The sequence below is a fragment of the Camelus ferus genome, chromosome 12 (genome assembly GCF_009834535.1).
Source record: "Camelus ferus isolate YT-003-E chromosome 12, BCGSAC_Cfer_1.0, whole genome shotgun sequence".
Classification (NCBI taxonomy): Eukaryota; Metazoa; Chordata; class Mammalia; order Artiodactyla; family Camelidae; genus Camelus; species Camelus ferus.
Window position 1 is genome coordinate 59,561,519 of NC_045707.1, and position 20,489 is coordinate 59,582,007.

General features: G+C 36.6%; 1 protein-coding gene across 1 annotated transcript in view; it reads right to left on the reverse strand.

The window, feature by feature from the left end:
• Window positions 1–20,489, reverse strand: part of NAV3 (neuron navigator 3) — a 311,096-nt gene that overhangs the window by 164,346 nt on the left and 126,261 nt on the right. Inside the window, 3 exon segments of the mRNA XM_006179097.2 lie at window positions 4,552–5,575; window positions 16,494–16,633; window positions 19,820–19,888. Of these exon segments, the coding sequence (XP_006179159.2) occupies window positions 4,552–5,575; window positions 16,494–16,633; window positions 19,820–19,888 (1,233 nt within the window).

Consider the following 20,489-nt stretch of genomic DNA (forward strand, 5'->3'; position numbering starts at 1 on the left):
ACGCAAGCAGAGATGTGATGAGAAGGATCCTGCTCTGATCTGGAGGAGTGCCAGTTACAGGCAGAGAGATCATTTACGACAAAGTCCCAAATGCAGGACAAGTTAGTCTGCTGAGAAATAGAATGAAGGCAGGGATCATTGCACTAGGGGAAGAATGGTACGAGTGTAGCTTAGGAGCTAGATAGATGGCCAGATTATGTGGGACTCTGTAGGGCTTGGCAAGGTACTTCAGTTTTATTTTTAAGTCTAATCAAATACATGTCTCATGAATTGAAATGACATACAATATACAATTTTAGATTAGAGTCTCTGCTGTGTGAAAGCTATTGCAAAGGGCCAAAAGTGGATCCTGGAAGACTTACTAGAAACTGGGTGAAAATCGGTGGTGACATGTCTTGGACCAGGGGAAGGAGGGTGGAAATGGAAAGAAATGCCCAACTGAGGGTATGTTTTGGAGGAAGAGCCAATAGAACAAGCTGAAAATAAGATGGGTTGGAAGGGAGTGATTGAAAGAGAAGAACAGAGTATGGATTCTTCCCAAATTTTCTTCCTAAGTAATCATGCATTCTAACCTCTAGTCTCTGTAGCAGTTTTAGTTACTAGCATTTTTGCACAGCACTTCATAATTCACTTGCTATTTTTTTCCATCATGCTTGGATTGTAAAATTATAGAATGTCAATTTTGGATGATACCATAACATTCTTCCTCCCACCTGACAAAGTCGAACTCATCCTTAAGACTCATCTCTTCTATGATGACTCCGCCCTCCGGGAAGACTCAGGAATAGCCCATCTACATTATTTGTTGCACACGCTTCCATAATAGCAATAATTTTCAAAAGTTTTTGAGTAAATTATTATCACTATCACCAATCAACTAAGCTCCCAGAGAGCAGAGAAGTTTTTAAAATCTTTGTAACTCTTATTACAAAGTATTTGCAGAATGAGTGATAAGTACATAAAGGAAAACAATTGGGTGATTTCCCTTTACTTGAACTATGGCAACTGGTTACTGCATCACTTCTTAAAAATCTCTGGTAGTCACCTGAATGCTTACAAAGGCAGACTATTGAATTCAGATAGGTCTAATTGTTGGGAACTTCTTATACTGCATCAAAATCTTCTTAGAGTTTTCACCTTTTATTTTAGTTTTATCTACTTGTTAAATGGATAAAGATACGCCAAATGCAAAATTCCTTTTACCACATGGCAGTGATAAATGAGTTACAAAAACTCTACAGAGAATATCCTTGCACTGTACAGGAAATAGGACTAATAGGAATTTCATTAACTTCCAGAACTCAGCATTATATTTATAGGGCTCTGAACATTCAATTTGCAAGAAAGAGTATTATGAAACATATATTAAGGTCCCAGAAGGAATAATTAATCACCAGCATCACTCAGAAGTGGGTAAAGAAGAGGGGGAAAATATCACTGTCAGTCATCCATCTTCCCATTATGGAGGGGCTAATTATCTTTAAATATCAAACGTATGTGTTTATACCTATACATGCATATATATGTCTTTTAAATTTATACTACTTAAAAGCAGTTAAGCATTTCCATTATAAATGAGTTCAGATTGAGATATCTGTAAATTTGCTACTGACAGTTTCCCAGCCAGAGTTTTCCTGGTAACAATACCTCTTACTTCTATACATACAGAAATTCGAACTGACAAGCAAAGGAGGACATACTACAGACTCAGGTATATATGAGTTCCAAGGCTAACTCCTACAAGCCTCGTGACTTTAAGAGATTATCATGATTCTGACTTGAAATCGCTGCTTCTTCATTTCTGCAAAATGGGGTAACATCCCTTTCTCATGGGTTTATGGCGAGAATTTAAACTTAAATCTTGCAACACAAAGATGTGCACTAAAGTACTCAACAAATACCATTATAAAATAGTAAATTATTACTATTATCTTAGCAAGTGGTTAGCAGCTCCAGAAAACTCTGTCAGGGATTTTGCAAGAAAAATTCTTAAATGATGTTGAAGCGGTCAGAGTTGAAAGGCTACTGGGGGTCACATAAGCCAAATGACATGACTCTATGACAGATCTTTCACTGACAGCTAAAAAGCTTGAATATTGACTACTCTACCTTGAGAGGATATATATTATCATTTATAAAATTATTCTGAATTTATAAAATACCTCAAGCAACCTTTGCCTCATGTGCAGATGATGATGTGAAATCTTCTTATTAGATGGCTTTGCTTGTTTTCAAATACTTTATATTACTGATAATAATACAAACAATTACTGACATTTATAAGCAATTTACTCTGAATCTGGCTCTGTATTAAAGTCTTTTCACAAGATTGCCTTATTTAAACTTTAAAACAACTGAATAGGTAGCTATTCTATCTCACTTTACAGAATTAGAAACTGAAGTTTGGGGAAGGCTATGAGGGGAAGGATATGACTATGTCTCAGGTACTGTTCTAAGCCCTAAATAAATATGAATTCACTTAATCTTCAAAATAGCCTTATGAGAAAGCTTCTGTCATATGCACCCCCATTTTACAGATTACAAAATGGAAGCTCAGAGTCTTCAAAGACATACAAAGTCACATGACTAATAAACGGCATCATCGAGATTCTAACCCAGGTAACCTGGCTCTTGGGGCCATTGTCTTGACAGCACAAGGTGCTGTTTCTGACCAATGGCAGAGCAAACGGCCTCTGCGGCCAGTAATCCTAGCTGCTTGGCTATGTTACATCACTTATATAATTTTCATTTTAAAGAGGGTAAATGGAAACTCAAAGAGGCTGGGGAATTTGGCAAGGTCACACAGTGATCCACATTTTAACCTCTAAGCTGTGCTGTTTCCTCTTTTAAATAGCAAAGGTCTCACTTTCAAATGAAAATCACTAAGTCTGTATCCACTGGATAGATTATTACAAACAAACAGAAAAGCTTGTTGCTCCTTATAGAAAGAAACTTGTAAACTAGTGGATATATTCTTTCTGCTTAGATTTATACTTTCCTGTGAAATTCATCTGTGGTGATTCAACATGACTGATTTTTTTTTACAGAATATATCTGAGATCCACAAGTATGCTGCACATGACATATTTTAAACTTTATAATTTGTTCTTATACTTTTGAAACGTGGATTATGATTTTGACATCTTAATTTCTCCTCTGTCAGAGAGGGTCTCTGGAGTTAGACATATCTGCAGACTCCCATGTGATCCAAATACAAAGGCTTTAAATGAATTATTGCTACTAAGTCAGAATAGCAGACTTAAATGAGGGAGCCCAAGACCTGAAATACAATAATTATACATTTGTTTGCATGAGTATATAAAGCCCCAGAAAAAAGGACTTAAACAAAGCACTTAGGTTTTTTCATTGAGGGAAAATAAATCATTGTAATGATTTTCTTTACTTAAAAAACCATACATTTAATAAATTTTTAGACCACGTACACTTGACCTTTTCCTAACTGCAGCAGGTCCTACATCCTATTTTTCCTGTTGTCAAACCGTACACTTGCCCAAAGTGCAGACATTCCTCCTCCCTAACCATCTCCTCACTGAAAGGACAGTGAATAAAAATGAAGACACAGCAACACTGATTCGTTTCTGATTGATTAACACTTGCCCCAGAACAACAAGCAAAATGTTCTCTTTGTAACTGTCTAGTAGAATATATATTTAAAAATACAGCATATGGTATATATTTTAATATGTGAAAAGTAAAATATAAATAAATATGTGCAAAAACAAAGTTAACAAGGTATAAATATAATCATTATATAGATTATTATTTTCACCTAGAAACATATGATGCTATGGGAAATTAATATAAATTTGATGTTGAGAAAGCAATGCCTTATAAATAACATTTAAAAGACATGCACAAAATCCCAGAATATAGAGTATGCATCTTATATGCATCATGTCTGTTATTCTTCCCAACTCTGCAAGGTTGATCCTACTATTCCTATTTGACAGCTGAAAATAATGAGACTAAGAGATAATTAAGTTCTTTCTCTAAAGTCATATAGATAGTAAATGGCAGAGATGGGCATTAAGTCTACACCTGCCTGGTTCCAGAGCTCTTCCTCTTTACTATTATGGTACACTTTCTCCCATGAGTGAAAACAAAAATATCTCTAAACTCTATAAAAATGAGAATTATTTTAAAAGACTAACAATAACCATGACAGTAGTAGCAGTGAGAGTAATAGACACAGGAGAAAGTCATGGCATCTGGGTTCTATTTTGCCTTTGACAATAAATAGGTTAACTTTCAAAGGCAGATTCTAGTTCTTAGGTGGAGGGGAGGGGAAGGGAGGGGAAGGAAGGGGAGGAGGGGAGGAGAGGAGGAAAGGGAGAAAGGAAGCGGGGGAGGGGAAGCGGGGGAGGGGACTAGCAGGTTGGAGGATACAGGAGGCTTTCTCTTGAAAAAACCCAATTCTAAATCTCTATCTTCAGAATGAAATTCTGTTCCAAAATGCCCATGTGAAACAGGACTCGGCAACTTCCCTGAGAGTCAGTGTGTACAGCTGTGGAAGTGCAGGGGCCGCCTTACCTATAAATGAAGGGAGCCACCGTGGCGGTGTTGGGGTGGCTGTGCTGCTGCTGTTGAGGGAGTTGGACAGCACCATTTCCGCCCTGCGCACTGCCTTGCGCCCCGGGCGCGGCACAGGAACCAGCCAGGGAAGCATGGCTGGCCTCCCTTCCTTCCAGAGGAGCAGGGCAATTGGATGTGCTTGCTTTCTCAGTGGTGATGGGCTTAGGTGAAGACAGGGAAGGGCTTCCCTTGGTAGTCCTGAATTTTTCCGACTCTTTGCTTGCTGCGCTGCCAGGGGAAATGGTCTGCTTCGCCGTGGGCACCTTGGAGCCAGGTTTCGGAATCCCACTGGAGGATGGGATTAAGCTTTCCTTCTTGGCTGCCGTCGTCTTGCTGCCCTTTGGGATTAAGCTTGCAATTTTAGAGGCCTTTTTTGGAGCCGGCTCCATCACCTGATCTCTCTCGTCCTTGACTGGTTTTTCAGTGCACACTTTAGTTTTGTCCCTGCCCTTTTCCTCTTTTTCCTTTGGCTGTAGCAAAGACTTTTTATTGCTGAGATTTTTGCTTCCAGCTTTTGGAGGGGTTAATTTAGGTGACACTTTGGGGCTGCTATTTGTTGAGCCACCGCTGTTCAGACCACTGTTAAAACCTTCCATCTCACCAGATTCAGAAAAGGCATCGTCCTCCTTCCCACCATCACTGAGTCCTGAACTGGGAGACTGTGGGGGGCGTAAAGCAGTCCGGGCGTTGACCAGCTTGAATTTCTCAAGCATGGATTTCTGTCCCGAGGGAGCTGTTTTGACCCCTTCTGAGGCAGCGGGCTTCAGTCTGTCTGCAGACGGTGTGGGGGAGGTGGCCGGGCTCGCCTGCTTCACGGCCAGCATGGTGGAGGTGGCGCTGTGCTTGGCGTTCATGGACTTGCTGCGCCAGGGCTTGCTGGTGCTGGGAGAAGGGATGGCGGAGGCAGGGGGCTGCCCAGCCGCGCCGGGGGGCTGCATGCTACCATTTACACCTGAAGATGGCTGAGGTCCTTTGGAGGAATCTGGTTGTGGTTAAAAACAAACATTGTTTGAAGGCTGATTAGTTTTTGATCACTTACATCACACAACTGAGTGTACCTAACTACAGGCCCAGAGAAGACTCTCCTCTGAACTGGAAGCTGATATGCTATGTGGCATCGATCATTTCTGTGATGCGGCTGTGTACCATATATCAGACATTCCATGCCTGAGAGGCATTGATTTTTAGGGAAAAAAACAACACTTTTTTCCCCATTCTAAAATTAGTCTTACCCAAATTAATTTTGCTGGTGGCAGATGCCTAAAGATGAATAAAACACTATCCCTCACCAACACAGTTCTCTGTATTTTTTCCAACTACTACTGGAGCTCACAGCAGTAAACAGATATTCCACGTGGCCTTATAAAACCAATATTAAGAAATTGCTGTAACTTACAAGGAGCCCGACTTATTGTTATCTGATTAAATCTGCTTTTGAATCATGATTTAGCTTTTTGTTAATAATGTTTATTTTTACTTGTATAAAATAAGTATTCAAAGGTATGGTTATATGGATCAAAAATCTATTAAGAAATACATATATATAGTAATATATATGATTTTTATAACAATCCTATAAGGTATATATTAATATTATCATCCCAATTATACAAATAATTTTATAAAACAGAAGCAAAAGAACTTACATAAGCTGTCCAAAGTCACTCAGCATGGACTTGAACTGATTTGAGAGGCTGTGCTCTTAACTAGCACACCTGCAGCCTACAATGGTAGCCCAACAGACTTTAAATTCTAATAAAAAATCAAGTTACTTTTTGGAGGCTATAAGAAAATTAGGACTATTGTCATATAAGTACTTACAACGCACTAGTGTTTACCTACGTTCCACTCAGAAATCTCACTATGATATGAATTTTTATACAACTGTTTTAGCACTGATTAATGCCTGATTACAAGTCTTATGTTTAAGCATGAAAAACTAAAACAAAAAGAGATTTTATAACAGTGTATGGAATAAAAAAATAACTGAGTTTGGAGTGGAAAGGTCTCAGTATAAATGTTAACATTCGGGAACTATAATTCCAGTCATATTATTTACCTTAAGTTTCATCTACCGTAAATACCTTCCTCTTTCATCCTTTTTTTTGAGAAATGGAGTGATAAATGATTAAATTAAATATTTACGTAAAAGAGGCAACATTGCTCCTGCTAACATACTAGGTATTGACAAATAAATGCAAAGCTATTTTTGATGAAATGTCCAAAGGAAATATTTTATTAAAAAAATCCTTTCATAATATTCAGGAAATATACCCTATACAATTCTATTTTTCATAAATATAAAACTACAATGCTTTTACTTTTAAATGTTTTCTTCAAAGGTATCAAAATGCATGATAAACAATATGAAATTAAGCCAATTGGTATAGAGTAACTGTCTTACCCATTTTTCAGAAGAAGAAATTTACAGACAAAAAAAGTTAATAAAGAATTAGAGATAGGAAAAGAGGTCGAATTGTTAAACATTTGTGTGAGTTTTGTTTTTAAGTGTGCCTAATATAATGCAATAGAATTTTGAAGTTTATATTATCAATAACAGTATAGACAAATGTATTTTATATTAAGCTTTCTTTTTTTATATATATATATATATATTAAGCTTTCTTAAACAAGTTGGTACACCAACATTGACTTCTCAGTCTCACTACCTTTCTATGATTCCTTATTTTAACTGGTGAAAATTAGTGTTAAGACTGTACATATACACTCTGGATTAAAATATAGTAGTTTACTGATAAGTCAAAATTCTTACATGATATATTTAAATTTTAAAGCATATGATACACTGATCTTTTCTAGTATTCATGTGAAGTGTGCAGTTGCATCCATTTCTAGAATATTTGTAGGACTCCATTTGGTTTATACACAAGCACTAAGGTGTTTTGAAAAACTAATTTGACTAATTCCAGACAAGTCCAACAAGAGCCAAAACGTCCACTGTCTCAAATACGTTCACTCTCAGTGAATGAATCTCAGTCTTCTACTTCTATCTGTTTTAAGTATAGGTAATTCCAAATTTATTTCACATACAGATCCCTTTCAGAGCCTGTGAACATTTTACCATGATTTGAATCATTCTCAGTAGCAGATACAGCAGGTTGATTACCTATACATAGAAATGCCTAACAAACACTTCTTCAGAATAACTCTTACTAATTAGTCAGGTCTCACTTTGACCTCACTTCCTCTGGGAAAAAACAAACACAAAAACATTGTCCTCACCTCTGACCCTCTTCCAAGCACCAACTTTGGATGAGGTGACTCTGCTACACTCTTTGATAGCTAATTATGTCTTCTATTATAGCCATTGTAAGTCCACTGTAATCGCCCATTTTCCCCACTGCACTGCACTGCACTGCACGTACATTCCATAAAAGCAAAGACCATGCCTGTATTATGCGTAGTTTTATACTGTGCACACAGTACCTACCATGTGATGAGCACTGAACTATTTGCATACATTAGCTCAATCCTTCCAACAACTGCATGAAAATTGTATTTCCCTCATTTTGCTCATGAAGAAACTGAAGCACAAAGAGCTTAAATAACTTCGCCAAAGTGAACACAATCTGTAAGTGACAGAACTGAGGAGTGAACTTAGCTCGGTTTCTAAGTTAACTCTGTCAACCACTATACTATTTTTCAAATATATAAGGGTAAGTACAATGGCTTATCAATTATAATATTATTCAACAAACAGAGAAACATAGAAAATAGTGCATATCAAACGAATGCCTTTAACAGAACTTGATGAAGTGAACTTTATTTCTCAATTACCTAGATTCAACTGGAAACTAAGAATAACTCCAAACAAAATGCATTTTCTCAAGTTCTGTGACTTGTAGACATGTCCATGCATTTCACACAGTGACTTCATCATTTTGCTGATTTCTCTCCAACATATATAGCTCTATTTTTCTACTATTTACAGAAATATTAATCAATATTATTCAGTTCCTACAATCTCTAGAACTTGTATCTAGCACATCTGTTAATATTTACTGAGTGGCTATTCTGTGCAAGACTCTCCAGTCTCGTCAAAGGGAAGAAACAAGACTCATAAAAGATGAATGGCATATATTAAACATTAAACGAGTAGGAGGTGGGAAAGAAAATGGTAGAGATCAGAAGTACACAAAGGGCTGTACAATATTAAATAAGATCAAGGCACATGAGCTAAGGGAGATATGCAGGCATTCAAGGCAGTAGGGATATATATTTTTTGTAGGAAACTATGTAAAAATGTACTCCATTTACATTTTAAAAATACGTACATACATATAGTGGGAGATGGAGTTGGAAAGAAACATCGTATCTGCCCAAAATCAAAGTATAGTTTGTTGTGTTATTGTTAAGAGGAACATGATGGCATCCTATTGAATTTATCTTCCCTTTCTTACATTGATCTCAAAAGTTATTTGTGATATTTCTTATTCTATAATGAAAAGAATATTAATAATTGTTACAAATATAAAAATGCTGACTGGCACATTATTGAAAGTTCCTTATATTATTTCACATTAGTGTTCCCAACAACCTGATGAGGAGGGAAGGGCTCTTATTTCTTTTCTGTTTTTGTTTTTTTGTTTATTTGTTTTTGACAGTTTCATACTCAGTTACTTTGTCTCCCTTTCTTGGGGAAGGGCTCCTATTTCTACTTCACCCTTGTGGAAACCGAAGCTTTGAGAGCTTAAACAACTCATTCAGTGGTGCACAGCTAGTGAGGAGTGTGTGGTGGAGCTGGGATCTGACCCCATGGGGTGTGATGCTCGAGCCCGAGCTCTATAATCCTCTTAGAATGTCTGACATTTTAAGTGTTTAACAAAAGTGGGCTTAAATTTTAATGTGCCTTTAAGTCACTGAGGATCCTACTGAATGCACATATTCAGCAGATCTGCGGGGGGTGCGGGGTGAGGAGATTTTGCATTTCTAACAAGCTCCCATAGGATGCCTGATGCTGCAGGTCACAGACCATGTTTTGAGTTAAAATTTGAACAGACTTGGAAATCACAGCAATTGCTGACATTCTCAGCTTTAATGAGTTCTTTCTTATGACAGCATCCATATTGGCTAAACTCACTACATATTCCATAGCTGTGCAGAATTAATAGTCCCCCTGAATGCTTGGCAATTGGTGGTGAAGGATCCGTAAAATCAAAAGGAGCCCATCAGGTTTACCTAGTGTCCTTTATAACCACATATTTAGTGCGTGTCTTCTTTGTTTCTGTAACTAGGTTAAGAAGTCAGGATGGACCTAGAGATGATCATACTAACTGAGTTAAATCAGACAGAGAAAGACAAGTGTCATATGATATTACTTATATGTGGAATCTAAAAGATGACAGAAATGAACTCATTAACAAAACAGAAACAGACTCACAGACATACAAAACAAACTTACGGTTACCAAAGGGGGAAGGGAGTGGGGAGGGATCAATTAGCAGATACACAACACTATATACAAAATAGACAAACAACAAGGTCATGCTGTATAGCACAGGAAACTCTGTTCAATAACTTATAATAACCTATAATGAAGAAGAATATGAAAAAGAATATATATGTATAACTTAATCACTATGCTGTACACCAGAAACTAACACAGCATTTTGTAAATCAACTATAATTAAACAAAAGAAGTCCGGGGACTCCTACCCTTTTCTGCCTGTGAGCTTTGGTGAAGATGAGAAGAGAGGGTAAAAAGGACCAGTCAGGATGCTTTGTAAGTGAGCAGACATTAGCTAGACAGACTGCTGGAGGAGTTCAAGTACAGAGGGATTTCAACATCACGACACCCAAAAATGAGACACAAGGGATTCCAAATTGTAACACCCATCTCCAACCCACAGTCATGGTCACAGCAACAGCTGCGAAATCTATCTTGGAGGAGTACACACATAAAAGACACTTCTCTGAGCTCAACTCGAAGTCGGTCCCGAGCTCATCTCCATACAGCAGCCAGGAGGTGCTTCAGGTTTCATTAAGAGCACACATCATAGGTCACCCTGCACCCGGGAAGCATCGGAATAATGAGCGTCTCTCTGGACCCCTCATAAGAAAGGCTGTACAAAAGCAGCTCGAATGGCAGCGTCCGCAGCTCCTGCAGAGTGGATGCTGCCGCAAAGTCTAGTCTCTGTCTCTCCGCCACGTGTATATTCAATAGTGAGCAGCCTGGTCTCACAGATACATTTCTGAGTGTTGTTAACTCAGCTTCCGACTATGAACGAATGGTTACCCGGGTATGTGGCAGAGAACAGGTATCCCTGCAATAAATCTGTGTCCTGCATTTGCAGGGCTTCTCTCTGCCTGTGGCTGATTCTAATCTCTGGCCTCCAAAAAGAATGGTTCCTCCACCTCCTCTCCCTTCCCTCCCCTTCTTCTCCCACCCACATCCACCACCACCAACTCCGCTACAACCAAGTAAGATGACTTGTCATCTGCTTGCTTTTCCCAAGTACTTTGATACATGGTATCACATGGCAAGTCTTCACACATGCATTTGATTTAAACCCGTAATAATTTGCAACATATGTATGACTTTTCTTGCTATAAATGAGAAACTTGAAGAAAGAGAAAGTAACTTGCTTCAAATCATACATATAGTAAAACTTAGAGAAGACAGACTCAAAGTGGAACCCTGGCTTATGTGACTCCAACATTTGGTGGCTTTTGAATCTCCTTTCCAAACGTTTGCTGCTGGTATGGCTCTCCACAAAGCCACATGTTTGACACAATGGTGAAGGTAACTGGGTAACACCCTGAAATGTGGGTTTCCATCTTCCTCAATGAGCAGAATATAAATGGGGATAATATCACACAAGACACTCAGTATTCAGTACACTGTATACTCTCTCCTTCGGCATCCTACTTGGCACCATGCTTCTGAGGTGATGTAAGAATAGATTTTAATTCCTGATTAGAAAACATCTACATTTTGCAGACTTAAGTTTTAGTTATCTCATTTTCCAAAAAAAAAAAAAAAAGATAACTTGGATGACCTGGGAAAGATGCCAATCTAGTTCTAAAATTAATACATGGAGGTAAATGCGGCAGTCACAACAGGCATATGGGAAGTTTAGAGAAAGATGATGGCTTCAAGAGCTTAGGGCCATGTGGCCAGCAGTGATACCAGTCTGTGAGAGGAGCAAGGGACACCTCAGTCAGTTCTCTCTCCTTCACTGAGTTATGTGCTGCTTAGAGCAAACCAGCTTTCACTCATGAAGCAACAGAAAATACACAAAGTAACAACAACAACCAAGATGACACCAGCATCACTCTTTCCAAAGTAGTCACTGCATAGCAGACACTGTGCTCAGCGACATACATGGTCCCTGCTAAATATGGGACAGCTTCAGCATCACAGATCATTATGGAAGGAAGGGACTGATGAATCAACGTGACCGTGGCAGTGAGTGTGGTGAATAATTAACTTAGACTCTCATTGTGCAATGATATACCGAAATACGTTGAATATTTTGAAAGTTAAAAAAAAGTAGCATTCAAATTTAAAGATGTCTTGCTACCCACTGGCCCCTTGTCACCTCAGCACACTGTCTTCCATAAACGATGGCTTGCAAAATAGCTCAATCATCCATTTTATGATGACTCAGCAAAAACATGGGATAGCATCACAGGGACCCTAGAGGCACTGTCCATCCTGCACACGCACATACTGTACCATTTGTAATGGGAAAGTGCAGCTTTGTGGAGTATTGCAAAATGCAGGGAGGCTTCAATTTACCAGCCAGTTTTTTTTTTAAAGTATGTAATGCATGTACAGGCATGTATAATATGCATACACCTCAGTGTGCGGGCATGCACACATACATAAACAACATACATGCCCAAGTTTGTTTATTCAGATCCCTTGATTTATGTACCTAATTATTTTGCCTCATGAAAATTCCTAAGATTAACCTGAAATTATCATGTTAACATTATATTGTATATTTGTGTAAATATTAAGGAAATAAAGCAAAAAGTCATGGTGGAACACATAATTAAAACCTGAGAAAAGGAATATAATAAATAAAACATACGTGCATCGCCTTGAAAAGAAAGTAAGACAGTTCAGTTCTTTGATCTTATAGTAATTTCAGGGTGATTAAAAAAAAAGTGTGTGAGAACTGCATAACTATGTTTTAACGGTCAAATTCCATGACTAATACTGCATTCACGTAAAACCTACAGTTTTAAAAAGTTCAACTTCAATGTTGCCAAATTCTCCGTATCAATCCTACTGAATCTATGTTGAGTGTAAATGAAAGAAAGTGCTTCCACACTGGAAGATACTTCGTTAGAATCCAGGAGGACAGAAGAGGAATCTCCTCTTCTTTAGATGAACAGGTACAAGGTAAGAACCACATGGGAGAAACAATTAAGAAGACGGTAGCAGGCCCGCTGGTACTGTGGCATGTTTCTTAGCAACACGGAAAAACATCCCTTTCACAACAAACTCTGTCAAGGAATTACTGTTTACAGATCATAATTCAGAAACTGAATTCCAAATAAAGCTAGAGATATTTACAACCCTAGTAATACTAAACTGTTCAGCCTTTTTCACATTTATCACCTACGTTTTATAAAACAAGAATTATTTCTTAATTTAATTTGCTTCAGGCATGTAAAATGTATGTTCAAATGAACCAGGGTATTTTTTTTTTTTAAAAGATCCTTGATTTCCAGTGAACAGATATTTGGTTTTTCTTTAAAGCGTATCCCTGTCTAGAGTAATCACCTAGGCTGCATGGGCCAGTTGACAAATGCTGGTGTCAGAGCATATTTTTCATAGTCAGTTTCTGAGTGGCAGGTCACCGAGAGAAGAAACTCAGACTCGCACAAGAAATGCTTCCCTGCAAACAATGGTATCTTCATTTCACCATTTGTTCTGAGAAATTTGTTCCCGCTTTCCGACAGACTGGCAGGATGGTATTACTTTCCATTTTAACATTTCTATTTCAGCCTTCTCTGCAAGTGATAATTAATCTGTGGCCATGTTCACTGACATTTTAATTCATTCGGTGAGATGAGCAAACTATTTTTTGAATGGCATTATTAAAAAAAATGGTATTAGACGCATTTGAAGTGCAATTTGTGATTCTCTATTGATTTCCTTTCATTAGGTAAGTCACACAATTTGCAAATAAGCTCTTTTTACAACCCCATACATGCGAAATGCTACTGGGCTTTCAACAGTATGTTTTTTAAGAAAGAAGTGAAATTATTTTCAGTGTGAATAAACATTTAGTGTCTATTACAAATTCTCAAGATTCCTCAATTGAGTCATAACTCATCATCTGAGACTTGTTATAAAAAAAGTGGGAAGTACATTTTCACTTAGAAGCATTCAGGGAGCACATTTACAGACAGTCTGGTTAATTTTTCAAGTAAGAATAATTTATTAAATTTAAATATTATAATTTCTATTAACTAAAAAGGAATGGCAATTAGAATACTCAAGTTAATACCTTCTGAATTATGTCATTATACTACTGCAATCTTTGAAAATTCTTGTTTAATTTTCACCTTACTTGGTCACTCCCAGGATATATGTACAAACTAGTTTGTCACAGAGATCGACCTGTCAGCAGATGGAATCTTATATTTTCATATTTTATGTTACCAGTACAAATTTCCATGTCAAAAAGGTCAAACAAAACATGCTCATCCAAAAAAAAAAAGTACCACTGGAAGAGCCAAAAGGCTAAATTATAAATTGTTTCATATGTAACATTAATTTTTATTTTGTTTGCTCTTGTAATTTAATATTTTGGAAATAGAAGCTAGCATGACACAACGATTAACTTAGAAGCAGTGATACTGGATTACTGACATGAAGCTCTAATTCCATGTTAACAGAAAATGCCATATAGCATGTAAAACAAACTCCAGATGGCTGGCTGTATTATATCCTATAATGTGATCCATGCTTTAATTAGTATCGGCAGTTTACAGGCATTTAATGCCTACACTTGATGTATCAGAAATATTTGTGAATGGGAGATCATACACTTTAAATGTTTTGGAATTTTACATAGTTGGAATTAAAAGTAATGGCTAATTCACCATGAAAGCTCTTGTCTTTTGCTGTCTACAGGCACCTAAGGAGCTATGCTTATTACCGTCAAAAGCCTCATAATGCTTGTCATCTGTCTCCACCTTGTGGTTACTGTAAAGATTGCTACTTTCTAATTTTGCACTGCATCCTAGACAGACCTAAAAGAGGCTGAATGGCTGTGGAAAAATATGAATACTTGGTTACCTTTGGATTTTTTTCTTCTACACACCAGATATGTAGAAAAGCATCTGATGTGGCAGAAAAACACATTATGATATCAAAGTGTTAGGGCATCCAGAGCACTTCTAGGTCTCTTTCCTAATGTTATTATTCATTTCTTGCAAAAATATTGTATAACTGTAGTATCACGTAGCCAAATTGGAACCCTGAGCAGTCCACTCGGCAAATCTCTGTCTAAACACACCTAGTTGCCCTTAGAATTTCACGGCACATACAGGCCTTGTAAGATGCTTTCTAGGAAAGTTACAAAATAAGGGAGATGTTCTTCCGATGAGAAACTGTAGTCCCCTACCTCGCTTCAGAAGTATAAGTCTTCAGTGATGTTTCTTAGTTTCTCAAATCAAAGGTTTTATACTTTATTTTAAAGCCAAAATCCTAACTTCCAAATATATACTATTTTCTTCTTTTCTCATTCAACTCAAGAACTGGAGCTATTACAGGAATCAAGATACACTGCTTTGCTGACCAGGGATTTGCAGCCTGTCCAGTTTTGTTTTAATGAGTAGGGCATTTCCATAAAAGTGTCTAATTCATAAATCACCCCTGTCAATTCATGTCTGAGTAAGAGAAGTCTCATCAGATCATTTCTATGAAACAATCTGAAATGACCTAATAGGAGCAAAGAAGTTTCTACCTGGTTGAATCAGTGGAACCAAATTTGCCAGCTGTTCAACTAAGTCTATTTGTCACTTTTGAATTTCATGTCTTGTTTCATGGAGAGTTAAATACTATGAAGAGAAGTTTTAATGATTTGAAAACACTCCATCATAATCTGTCAGAATGCCAGAGCCCCTCACTCAGTCACACTGCTCTCAACAAGATAGGTTCTTGATTTTCTCATGGTTTCGATGTAAACAGCACCACCTCCCACTTGTAGGCAGACTCCACAGGGATGTCTCAAGTCAGCACCTCTTTAAATACACACTGTGCACATTACAGAGAACTGCGTATCATAGAGTGAATACAGCTTTAACAGACTTCCACTAACTGTCCTTTCTTTCTGTTGTGATTTGATACGTCTATCACACACGCTTTCAAGAAAATAAAACAAACATAAATAATTTGTCTCTTATAGGAGAAACTCAGGTCATTATACTTATCTATCCTGCTGCTTTTCAAAGATTAAACATCCTTCATAATTATGTCTTAATTTTTGACACTCCAACCGTTAACTGCCTAAAACATTTATGGGACTGATGTTAACTAAAACTATGGATTCAACAAAATTAAGTATGGATTTATAATTTCAGGATAAGCGTTCATAAAAACATCAGAAGACAAGTGAAAATGCTATTTATACACATCCAGGAGGAACTCTATTTGAGAAACAGATTTTATACTTGGAGATAGAATTAACCATTTTAATATAAATGACTTTATTTCCTGAAAATGTTCTTTAGGTAAGAAAGGTCCTGTAAGAAAGCAGGAATTCAGAAGGAGACAGTAGGTAATATCAGAAATTTCACTGCTAGCATTCCCATTCCCAGTGCTGTAACACTGCTTAAATACTAGATTTAGCATGTCATTTACGAGACCCATTCTCTAGGCTTGTGTCATAATGATGTAATGGGCGAACACTTACCTTTTTCACTGCCATTTGCATAATTTGGAGGCTTGTTTTTGTCAATGCTGTTAAAGCTCTGACTTCTCCTATTTAAATTGGAGGCTCCCTGGACCTTGCTGCTGCTGCCTGCAGTTGGCACCCTAGAGGGACCTGGAAGCCTGAAATAGTATAAGAAAAATTACATCATTATTGTATGTTATGAAAAGATAGGGAACGGGAGGCTCTGAGCAAGGAAGAGTTAATGGGAAAAATCATAATTTATGATGTTCTAAAACCTACTCAGCAGAAAATGGTGGTTTAAGTGACAAGTGGCTAAACACAAGGCTTGAGAATCTTCAGCAAATCTTGTTTCATAGATTAAAATTTGCCTCCAAAGTATATTAATAATGCAGGGTAATTAGAAATAAATTGATCTCCAAAAAACTCATGCTTATCACAGCCCTGATGAATAAAACTGATTTAAAGGCACTATAACAATTACATGAAAAGCAAAGGAAATAAAACTACTTTACTATATTCTCAGGATATTAATCAGCTGCCTTCAGTTGCTGTTAAGGTGTTCTTCTCAACGTGTGGGGACATTGTTGTTTTCTTAAGTAGCTGTATTCTAAACTAACTTGCACATTAATACGAAGAAGAACAAAGTTATAGCGCAAATTGCAAACAGCAAACGCTTATGGAATATCTAAGCTAGTCAGTTAATCTAAAACATGGTGTGGAGGCCAAGGTCATGAGTTTGCTCATACTCAGCTGACCTGTCTCATGTGAAAACTTTCATCCTCTTGCCAAAAGTAAGCACCTAGACTTTAGCTGGTTATCCCTAATGAAGTGTGGCCAACTGATCACGTAGGTCACATGACAGGAAAGGGTGCAGGTCTCAGAAGAAAATCTCTATTAGTCAAATGACACTTTAAAAGGTATATACAATGAGAGCACCTTCAGCTGCCCTTTGGGTAGGAAAGACAGAACATGGGAAAATATATGCAGACTACCTTAAAATTAGAGGACATTAATGATCTCCAGTTATTTTATTTGATCTATAATCATACATCAGTTTGGATCATTTATTTCACTGTTTAAACAGTTTCCACATTAAAATGTCGAGTATCAATTATTTCAAGAATTGTGCCTAAAATATGCAATTACTATATTTTATTTCATGTCATCAGCATATATTCTGTATGTATAATAAACTCAGTTCACATAAATTAAAAACTGGAAATTAAGAACTAAGATTAGCATTCTAAGACACGTTTAAAGACATGACATGAAGGGCTGCTAGCATCTTTGCTAGTATTTGCTGCCACCATGTGACTGTCACTGTGTACTGCTCTAATAATTTCTATTTTAAAAGAAAAATAAACAAAAACAATCCAGAACTTATAAATGTAGCAATAGATTTTTTTTTTACTGTTCTCCTTTACAAAATTTTTAAAATAAAGGAGCCAATATAACAGATTGTTATATTGCCCAATACCACAATTTCACAATCAGTTGTTACAATATTCAAATTTTAACTCACCTTTATAATACTACTTAACATATCATCTCCATAGATTACTAGGAAATCAAAGACTTAACTATGTACCATAGACATTTTAAAAATAGTAAAAAGATTGCAAAATGGAATGAACATTGGGAAAACACAGATACCAGCTTTAAAACAGGAATGTTGATATCTTGGAATAGTTAATAGTTTCAAAATGTTGACTGTATTTTGGAGTTTAAATACATATGGTTAGTAAATAGTTCCTTCAGCTAATTTGCTAGAGGTTATGTCATCCACAAGATCAGAATCTTTTCCAAATGACTCCAGCATTTAACTTTTGCTCAAATGGGTCTACAGGGTTTGTAAGTATAGCACGATAACCACAGACACCAGGAATTTTGAGTACCAGTGATTGCACTGTGTAGAAAGAACTCAATGAATTAATTTGGCAAAATGTCCCAATCAAAATAAACCTGAGAACTAGTCCTGCAGACACAGCTATAGACTCAGAAACTTCGTTCCAAATTCACATGTATAAACAAATTTTGTCACAAAATGTGCCTTGCTTGCAATGAAACTTGACCTGTTTCTAGAAAGCAATTAGAATGCATTTTAATGTTTACTGTGACCCATGAAGCCAAGTGATATTTAGTTCTCAGAAGAACAAATTAAAGCAAATTAAAAAATCCATTTGCTCTTCTCATTAGCCTAATTTGACAGTCAGCCAGAGTGCCAGATCATTCATCAAAGTAATAAAAAGAGAAATGAGAACAGAGTCAAAAAAAAAGAAAGAAAGAATGAAAAAAGAGCGATGTTCTATTAAATCAAAAAGTACTTAAAATATATTTTACATTCATAAGTCTTAGAAGTAATAAAAAATTGTTACTGAACATGGCAGGTCACTGTTCTTTGCACATCCTAATTTGTATCATTTCTTCTGATTTTTTAATTAAATACCTTTTTAATTTGCCTCTCCAGAATCATTTTAATTACTATGGAAATGAACATAGAAAACCAAGGCAAAGGGAAAAAAGGCACATTCTTCAAGTCAAGGCATCGTAAGCAGTCCCTGTGGTCAAACACTGCATCGTATGACTCACTATTACAATACTGACTAGCAAACCACCGCTGAGATACCTCCCCTGTGAGTGAGATGGCACATTTAATCACATAATAATCAGGGGTGCAAAACACATTTGCTGTGGCCTCACTTAGCTGTACCATCATGCCTTCAGCAACTTAACATTTAAAAGTAATCAAACCCTGTCCACACATTTTTATATACCGGTATTTTCCAAACAGTACATAATGCATCGACATTTATTAAAATAGGCTGTATTTGAAATACATATGTCATAAAGAAGGAACAATTTAAACTCTTATAGATACAAGAACAGTCTAGGCTGATCTGGTGCTAACTTCCCCCAAAAAATCTGCCATGTTTTTCAATTCTGCTTCAAAATGTGCAATCATTAATGCATGCTCATTTCAAAAAGCAATTACAATCTTGTTGTATAACTTCTGGATTTTGTGACCTGGAAAGAACGGGGTCTGCAAATTTAACTTCTTCCCTTGACTTTCTCTGAGCCTAGAACCCAGACTTCAGCCCAGTCACAGCATGATATATAACGAGCCTAAAATAGAAGAACCCAAACCCATGTAATGATCTAACACAACACATTCATCCTCGAGAAGGATGTCTGGAAATTCGCTTGGAAGAATTCAGTACTCTAAACTTGTCATCCAGAAGTAGGTCATTTTTTGAAAAAAAAAAATTTAGAATGATAGGACAAAATATCACGGGGCATTTACTTTATTATTACTAACAAGCAATAAATTAGAGATATTAACTGACCTAGTAGGCTTTTTTTGACTGGTTGCAATTCCACTGTGATTAGACTGAGTTGCATATCTGGCTGCCAGACTGTATGAGGAGAAACAGAGAAATTGAATTAAAGAGATTCTTTGAACATGGAAAGAAAGTACAAACTTACAAGAAAACTATGAGTTAATGAAATGCAATTGGAACATGTATAAACGTGAATAAAGGATAAATTAATTAGAAAATTATGATAATGCAACATATACACCATGACCTTTGATTATGAACATACCAGGAGATAAGGCAGGGTACCACTGGTAATAAAGTGTGTCATCCATGACTTTAAAATAATGGCTGTGTGATGTTATTAATATTATTTTAAGTAGTAGTATTCCATCTTATAGAAAATCCAACCTTTGTAAATGACAATGAAAACATCAGGAAAGCTAGTTTGACTTACATGATAGAAAGATCTCTTTCTCAAAAAGGTTAAAATGAAAAGAAGGGTATGAAATGAGAATCAGTATTTTCTTTAATAGACTCTTCTAATATACTGTTTTAATCTAAATATTATTTTGAAAACCAAATTATTAAAATATTTGGTTTTTACCTAATAATTTCTGGTTGACCTCTAGTCCTAGACAGAAGGTTTTAAGGAAGTTATCAATACATGACATTTCTGGAGAGAAAGATCTATGCAAAA